Genomic DNA, 9,484 nt, shown 5'->3' on the forward strand with positions numbered 1-9,484 from the left:
ACGTTTCTACCTTTTCGGACAAAACCTTTTGTAACCTTCGTCCTGTCTTTGTCCTTACATGTTTTTGATTGATATTAGCCCCTGTGGCCAATAAATCTATTATTATTATTATTATTATTAAGGGGAGCCACCCCACCAGAAAACAGTAAGTAGAGCTTTTTCTCCTCTAATACTTTCCTTTTAAAAAAAAACATGGTAATTCTCAGAATCGGAAGCATAAATGTGAGAGGCCTCGGGTCGCCTTGGAAACAAGGTCACCTGTTGAACGACCTGAGGTGTTACAGTGTAGATGTAGCAGCCATTAGCGAAACCAGGCTCTCCAACCCGCAGGAACACACAGCCCTTTTTGGCGGGTACGAGATTTTCCTATCTCCGTGTCGGCCGGGAGCGGGCGGTGGAGGTACTGCGGTGCTATTTCGGAAAGGCCTAGACTTGAAAATAAGGGCAGTCTTCCTGGATCCGGAAGGTAAGTTGGTGGTCCTGGACGTCGATAGTAGTGATGGCGCTGCTTTCAGACTGCTGGCTGCCTACGCTCCGACAGGAGCAGGGCAGTCGGATTATTTCAAACGTCTGGAGGTTTTCCTAGGTACTTCTCGCACTTTAGTGCTAGTTGGGGACTGGAACGCTGTCCTAGACGAACGTATCGATAGGGTCGGTGCGGGAGCATCTAATAGGAAAGGGGGATGCAAGAGCCTCGCCAACCTGCTCAAACGCTTTCAGCTGTCCGACAGGTATCGACTAGACAACCCGAATGTGCCAATGTGGACTTGGACTAATCGCATCGGGTCGTCTAGATCGTACTTAGATAGATTTTTCTGTAGGCCAGCGGATAAGGATAGCATAGGGTGTCCACAATTCAACATAGTCGGCTACACGGACCACAAATTCGTGATCTGTACGGTCGACTTAGATAGGCTCCATAGACAAGGCCCCGGTTACTGGAAGCTAAACACGTCGACAACGGCGTGCAAAGCCTACAGAGACCGGATTAGTTTATTAGTTAAGAGGGCTTTAACCGGGGCAATCATCAACAACAACTGGTGGTTCGCCCTGAAGCGGGCAATTAGAGCAGAATCAATTAGGTTTAGTAAGGCTCTAGCTGTAGAACGTAAGAAAACAGAGCGGGATTTAGTTAACAAACTAGACGAGGCTCTTGGGACAGGCATCGCAACCGACGTGTTAGCAGCGAAGTTGGCCCTCGACCAACACTTTGATGCCAAGCATGAAGGCTGCGTTGTCAGAGCTAAAGCACTTTCGGTAAGCGGGGAGGGGACTAAGGCTGCTCGATGGGCCCGCGTGGTTGAGGCGAAGCGTGGGAACAGAGCGACCATTCGGTCTTTGGTGGACCAGAACGACTGCGAGATTTCGGGACCGAAGCAGATGTGTTCGGCATTTCAGCAGCACTTTGCTCAATTGTTCGGGATGAACGGTAGGACGGACGACGGAACAGACTTCGGTGTGTACCTAGACGGCCTGCCGCAACTCTCGACCAGCGAGGCCGAGTGCTGCGAAGGACCGATATCTGCCTGGGAAGTACGGGAAGCGATGAAAGGCTGCACGAGAGGTAGATCGCCGGGTTTGGATGGTCTGCCTTACGAGCTTTATACGTCAATGCCAGACTTGTTTGCGGGCGTCTTGGCAAACGTCTACTGCAACTGGCAACAAAACGGGAGAATTCCTGCTTTTGTTTGTCGGGGAGTGGTGGCTTTGCTAAGAAAGGACCCAAACAAGGGGGACATTATAGGGAACTTTAGGCCCATCACTCTGCTCAACACAGAGTTGAAGATCTTGGCCAAGGTGCTAGCCAAGAGATTGGCGCCTGTCGTGAGCAAACTGATCGGCAAGGCGCAGACATGCGCTGTGCCGACCAGGTCTATCCACGACAACCTCCATCTCATGCGCTACATCATAGAGAGAGTGGGTAACGAAGCTGGCGCGGGTGGGGCTTTGATCAATTTAGATCAGTCTAAAGCCTTCGATAGGGTCGACCATCGATACCTGGCAGCTGTTCTCAAGGCAGCTGGTTTCGGTCCGGTCTTCCGCGGGTGGATAGCTGCTTTATACAGCGGCATCTGCTCGGTCATACGGGTGAACGGCCATCTATCGGAACCGTTCAACATCTCGCGTTCGGTTCGCCAAGGGTGTCCTCTCTCCTCCCTTCTGTATGTGTTGACTCTCGAGCCATTACTGCGGAAGTTGGAGGCTTTGAGGGGCGTCCCGCGTGATCTGGGATATGGAAGGAGCGTGTCTGCCTATGCCGACGACGTTACCGTGATGGTGTCGAGCCACAGGCATATCGACCTGATTGGCGAGACACTAAACGAGTATGAAGCGGTGACAGGTGCGAAAATTAACGCGGAAAAGTCAATGGGCTTGCAACTAGGCACCTGGAGGGGCAAGTCCATGCCGTCCAACAGCGTCGTAGGGCGCTGGACAGACGGACCCGTTAAACTGCTCGGGGTCTGGTTCGGTCCGGACCTCCAGTTGGAGAAAAACTGGGAAGAGGTGACGAACAGGGTGGCCAACCTCACCCAGAAATGGGCTGAGAGGAAGCTCTCCTTGAAAGGTCGAGCGGAGGTGGCGAATGCGTACATCGCACCCGTCATCTATTACCGTTTGACCGTCGTCCCTTGTCCCGACCGCTGGTTAACCAAGATAGTACGCTTGCTCTTCAACTTTTTGTGGAAGGGTCAGGTACCACTGGTCAGGCGCTCCATCTGCTGTCAACAGCCGCTGAACGGAGGCCTTGGCATGCCGTGGTTGCTGATGCGCAAACATGCGCTCAGGCTACGACATCTCAAGCTTTTCGTGGACGGTGAACAGGTGTGGTCGCCTTTCGTCAGACGCGAATTTCCGCAGCTCGTTTCTTTAACAGAGCTGCAATCCTGGATCAAACGTAGACCGAGAAAGGGCGCTTGGCACCTCGAGTGCCGCCAAGCTCTCACCGCCCTCAGTCAGGCGGGCAGTGCGATCGGTAGTAGCTCCACTCTAGCGTTCTATAGAGGGTTAGTGGGAGAAAAGTGCGACGACGTTCTCGGGGAAACTCTAGGCGTCGAGGATAATCAGCTAAGCAGTCTGTTCAGGAGAACTTTCGGGCCGGGGCCCATGGATAATTTCCAAAGGTCCCTCGCCTGGCAGTGCTACCGAGGTGCGCTACCTGTTCGAGATAAACTCTACCGACATGGAAGTGCCGTCAACCGGGCCTGCCCAAGGTGCGCTCGGGACGACGAAACCGTTCTGCACGCACTCGTCCAGTGCCCGAGCATTGCTGACCTGTGGGTCTATATCGAACAGCTACTGTCACGTGTAGGACGGATCCGGCTATCAGCTGAATCCATCGTGAGAATTGACCCGCCGACCTCCTTTAACCAGGAGGGCAAGGCAATTTTCCTATGTCTAGTGGCTGTAGCGAAAGAGGTGATATGGTGGACCCGTTTGAAAGGGCTAAAGACAGACACTTTCCTCTTTGGCCAAGGCCTCATCAACTTTTTCAAGTTCCACTTGAAAAGGAAGATGAGAGTAGAGAGGGAAGTGCTGTCTCATAGCAAATTCGTTGAAAGATGGGTGACTGTTGGAAGAATGGCCAGTATAAACGGACCAATTCTGAGAATACACCTGTAAAAAAGAAAGGTAATGTAAAAGGAGAAAGGGCTCTATACCCCTTTCTTATTTTTTCTGACCAGGCTCCCGTGGTTTTATGGGGTTTTCCACGTATAACCTTTCCTCTTTCGAAGCGCCTCCCCCTTTGGGAGTTCTACTTATTTATTTACCTATTTATTTATCTATTTATTTATTATATCTTTTCTCCGTTTTCTTCCTCTGTTTAGACGAACTTTCCTACCTTTTCGGACAAAACCTTTTTGTAACCTTCGTCCTGTCTTTGTCCTTATATGTTTTTAATTGATATTAGCCCTTGTGGCCAATAAAACGAATTAATTATTATTATTATTAACTGATTAAAAGAAATTCATTCAAAAGACATCAATTAGCAAGCACTTGCCATGCGCATGCGTATCTCCTCTCCTCAAATACTGAAGCAAAAAAAAAACAACTAATTATCTCCCTTTACGTATAATTATTTTGCTCTTGAAGTGTGTTTGTCTAAATATGTGTATATCTGACTGGTATTGATCATTTATCAGATATCGACCTTCTTATCGGATGTTATACATCGCTGTTCACTATGCCCTTACAATTCTTTCTGGTTTCGACCATTTTTTGCCATCTTGGCCCAAATAATTCAGCTCCGTCGTGATATCTGTTGTTTCTAGCATATTCTATGACCACTTTCCTCACTCTGATGTTTTTCAACATCGCCCCCCCCCCCCCATTAATAGCATAAACTCCTTTATGGTACTAAAAAATTCGCTTTTCAAAATGTACGATTTTTATCAACCTTGAACCTTGAAGGTCTTGGGATATGTTAGAAACAAACTTTTTTGCCTAAAAAAATATGTATTTTTCTTTTTATTGTTCTTAGTGAAAAGGTTTTACCTATAGATTTGAAGTGCATAGTGTCCACAAAATCGACCACAATCGGTCCAGAGAAGGGAAGAAGGGTTTTTTTTGTAGCAACATCCGATAAGATGGTCAAATTCAAACAAGCATAAATAGAATTCAAGCATAAAAACAGAAAGGGATTTAAGAAGAGTTATCTTTCTTAAATATTTCGGAAGGGGAGATGCGCATGTGCATTGAACGTACTTCCTCTTTGAAGTCGATAGTCAGTTAAATGTCCTTTGAATGAATTTCTCTTAATCCGTTGATTATAATACTTAAATTACGTACTTATAATGCGTTTCTCTATTACCACATACACACACATATATAACAATACTTTATGAAACATTTCCTGTGGTCTTGTGTTGAAGACGGAAGTGGGACGAGGGCGTCCCTGAGTACGGAAGGGCGCAAAAGAGCACGTGCAGTGAAGGGTGGACGTGTATGACAAACAAAAGGCAACGACCACGTGGATTGTGGGAGAACATTTCCCCCGCGAATGGACAGGTAAGAAAGATTCGATTCCCCTTTCTCTGTTTTCTCTCTTCATACTACAAGCTATTTCGCCCCCTCCCCCAAAGATCTATTGTCCATGGTAAAATATGGCATCAAAGATTAGACTCGGCAACATGTTGAGACCATTCTCTGGCCAAGGCGATGTGGTGGTCTGGATTAAGAAAGTGAAGGGTCCAAATGGACTATATGTAATTTGAACCTTTCCCCCCTTATTTTTATGTTATCGCAGTTTTGTAAGATTTGGCTGTTATTTCTAGCATGTAAATAGCCTGCCTGGGGGGGGGGGTGAAATTTTTCAAACAATTTTTTTTCAGAATCGGAGTTTCCATAGCCTAAAACGTGGGATTCCGTGAAAAAAAATTAATAAATAAGGGGGGGGGGGGTCAGATTACATAAGACGTATAGGAAGCAGGGATCAGGAGATTGGTAGCTACAGACGTAAACGGACTCCTCCCCTCTTTAAGATTCTTATTTCTTTTTAGGGAATCCCACGTTTTCGGCTGAGGAGATTCCGATTCTGAAAAAAAAAAAACATTTTTCAAACCTCGCAACTTCAGGATTGCCATGTCCCTTCGCGCCCCACCCCCATTTCCTCATCTTTTTTTTAACCTTTTTCCGGAAATTTTATTTTTTTATGATTTCTGAAAAATTGTTTGTAAAATTTCAATTTTGTTGGAAAAACAAAACACACCAACCCCGTCCCCTCTCGATTCTACGGCTTCCAGCAGGCTAGAAACAACAGCCAAATTTCACAAAACTGTGATATCATCATGAAATAAATATACAATCAATTTACTCACCTTTCTGCAAAGATTCCTTTCAGAGTAATTTCCTGCAGTAATTTGACAATTTTCTTGCAAGTTACTAAAAATATGAATGCAGAAATAACACCAAACTCTTTTGAAACAATGAAAACAGCAAAGAAATACTGTGAAATTAAGATGTTCCTTTTTTTTTTTTGTACAACATATGCTCCGGTGGAATTTAGTGGGAATAAACTTTGGCAATGTGTTTGAGAAATATATAGAAATTCTGGAAATTCCATACATTTCTCCATAGATTTGTTGACGCCGGACCAATTTATGATCACCCAATGGTCTGGTGACATAGTTCAACCTTGTTTTGATTCAGGACCGATAGGCCTCAGTGTGCTTTGTGCAAGCGCCGGTCTCAGGGTCAGCGAAGTTCTTGTCAATGGTTTACTGTTTGGTGAATATAGCCAAGTTACTGTAAATTCCTATTGCTGGCCCATTTATCGGGCAACACATTTTCTGTTACTACAGCTTCCAGTTTTGCTGCGTTTCTGTTGGGTATGTGTCATAATACCCAACAACCCACGTTTCATGGCCTCTCCTTCCTACGTTGCTCTTCCTTTTGAAGAGCAAACTCTCATCTATTTCTACTTCATAAACGGGACCATGGAGCAGGGCTTGGTCTCGAAGCATCTGCCCCAAACACACTTCTCGACAAAAGTTACATCACTGGTTCTTGGTTTTGTTATCTATGCCACCATATAAGGCCGCAGTTGTTACAGGTACCTCGAAAACAAAATGAAATAAACGGTTTAAAATTTTCTGTAAGGACAACTTTGACTTTTCCATGAAAGTGTTTGCCCTTACAGAAATATTTTTCTTGCAATTTCCACATTGGCACACAAATCCATCCACCAATCTGGCCGATGGCTTCAAATTCATATTGTGTGTGCAAACACACGTTTTACTTGTAGCAATAATGCTGTTTGTTTTAAAAAAATCCATTCTTTTCTCTGGAGCAAACTGCATTAAATTTCTCCTATGGGTCATGAATATTGAAGTTCATCGTAATCTTTTAATGTCTGTTGTCCTTGCTGGAATCGGTTGGATGGTTTAAACAGAGCTGGGTGGCTGCAGCACACTCCATTCTGATTCCTAAGGGTTTCTACAGCTGGATGCCCTTCCTGGTCCCAACCACTCACAGTACACATGGTGCTTTTATGTGGCACGATACAGTTGCTCCTATTTGATGACTCTTTTACATGGCCCTTCTCATCTGCTTTTATGAAGAAAGGTCGCCAGTGCTTTAGGCTACTAGAAGGATGAGTCTGAATACTTCTCCCGTGGAGTATGGGTCTTCTTGAGTGCAGCGAGGTGCCAGGTATCTTGGTCTTTATCATATCACCTGAAGGGTTCAGCATCCTGAGTTTGCTCATCAGCACTTCATCCCATGTCTTCTTGGGTGTCCTGCTTCCACATCTTCCAGCTTCTTTGAGAGATCACCACTTCTTCATGGAACTGTTGGCATCCAGCTCAGTTGTTAAAAGAAATGTTTGTTTCTACAGTTTATCTCAATAGAAATGAATCTGTATTCTTTAAGTTGCCTCTACATTTTACACTGTTCTTTCTCTATAATTTCAGAACATCAGATGACAGAAGAAGCATCCTCAATATCTGCCACGTTTGAAAGACTAAACGAAAATATTATATAAAAGAGATGTATAACATTGTTTCTACAAATCTGTGGAAGAATTCCTGTGAAACATTTGCTCTGAAATATTGATATTAACCAAATATTTGAACATCACTGCCTGGGTTGTCAAGAAGAGGAGCTTGTATGCTGATTGATGTTGGGTAAATTTATAGAAGTGTTGCTAAACAAAGGTAACACTGGACAGAAATCCAGTAGTAGAAGTGTATGTAAGGAAAAGTAATAGAAAAGAGAGAGAAAATTATAGAATTGATTTTCCCCTGAACACATGAGAAAAGAGATGACATCATATAACTGTGATATCTGTAGAAAGTCCTTCTCTGGAAAAGGTCACTTAACTATGCACAATCGCATTCATACGAGAGACAAACAGTATCACTGTGATATCTGTGGTAAAACATTCTTTCGAAATCGTAGCTTATCTAGACACAAATACATTCATATGGGAGACAAACCGTATCACTGTGATATCTGTGGTAAATCATTCTCTATGGGTATTACCTTATCTAGGCACAAACGTACTCATACAGGGGAGAAACCATATCGTTGTGATATCTGTGGTAAATCATTCTCTGAGAGTGGTACCTTAACTGGACACAAACTTATTCATACAGGAGAGAAACTGTATCATTGTGATATCTGTGGTAAATCATTCTCCCCAAAAAATAACTTAACTACACACAAATATAGTCATACAGGAGAGAAACCATATCGTTGTGATATCTGTGGTAAATCATTCTCTCAGAGTGGTCACTTAACTGGACACAAAATTATTCATACAGGAGAGAAATCATATCATTGTGATATCTGTGGTAAATCATTTTCTCAAAAATATAACTTAACTACACACAAAATTATTCATACGGGAGAGAAGCCTTATCATTGTGATATCTGTGGTAAATCATTCTCTCAAAGTAGTACCTTGTCTACACACAAACGTATTCATACTGGAGAGAAACCATATCATTGTGATATCTGTGGCATATCATTCTCTCGAAGAAGTCAACTTACTGCGCACAAACATACTGATACTGGAGAGAAACCGTATTCTTGTGATATCTGTGGGAAATCATTCTCTCAAAATAGTGAGTTAACAAGACACAATCGTATTCACACAGGAGAGAAGCCATATCATTGTGTTATTTGCGGTAAATCATTCTTTCAAAATAATGGTTTACAGAAACACATTCGTGTTCATACGGGAGAAAAACCATATCAGTGTGATATTTGTGGTAAATCATTCTCTCAAAATAGTGCCTTAACTCCACACAAGCGTATTCATACGGGAGAAAAACCATATCATTGTGATATCTGTGGTAAATCATTCTCTGTGAATAGAGACCTGGCAAGACACAATCGTATTCACACAGGAGAGAAGCCATATCATTGTGATATCTGTGGTAAATCATTCTCTAGCAATAGTTACTTATCTAGACACAAATATATTCATACTGGAGAGAAACCATATCATTGTGATATCTGTGGTAAATCATTCTCTCAAAATAGTGATTTAGCAAAGCACAATCGTATTCACACAGGAGAGAAGCCATATCACTGTGATGTCTGTGGTAAATCATTCTCTCAGAATATTGTCTTATCTAGACACAAATATATTCATACAGGGGAGAAAGAAAAACTGTAGTTTCTTGTTTTCTATATTTGCTTCATATTCCTGTGTTTTATGCAAAGGAAATTATGACTAAAATATTTCCAAACATTTTAGATTTGTTTTTGTTTTGTTTCTTTCCAATATTCACCTCCCACTCCTTTCAGTTTCCTTTCCATAATGTAAGGACCTCTATACCAGATCCCCTGTTCCTGACAACCCTACACATTATTCTTTCTTGAATATTGCATCCTGTAATCACAGTATATTTCATGTTTATTGTCTTTTAATTGCTTCACTCGTTAAATATATTATGCAATGACAAGTTATGAGTTTTTCATACACAAGAATATTGTAAAGTTTACATAGACAATCACTTCAAGTAGAAAGACAGAGAGG

The 9,484-nt window shown here is 43.1% G+C and overlaps 1 protein-coding gene across 1 annotated transcript; it reads left to right on the forward strand.

Annotated features, from left to right (window-relative positions):
- Positions 1-4,671: 4,671 nt before the first annotated feature.
- On the forward strand, positions 4,672-9,201 carry LOC149137387 (uncharacterized). Its single transcript, XM_089347407.1, has 2 exons — positions 4,672-5,007; positions 7,410-9,201. Exon 2 carries the CDS (start codon positions 7,748-7,750, stop codon positions 9,119-9,121), a length of 1,374 nt encoding a protein of 457 aa, XP_089203533.1. The 5' UTR covers positions 4,672-5,007; positions 7,410-7,747; the 3' UTR covers positions 9,122-9,201.
- Positions 9,202-9,484: the final 283 nt, after the last annotated feature.

The sequence above is a fragment of the Octopus bimaculoides genome, chromosome 1, assembly GCF_046866305.1.
Source record: "Octopus bimaculoides isolate indiv1 chromosome 1, ASM4686630v1, whole genome shotgun sequence".
NCBI classification, from domain to species: Eukaryota; Metazoa; Mollusca; class Cephalopoda; order Octopoda; family Octopodidae; genus Octopus; species Octopus bimaculoides.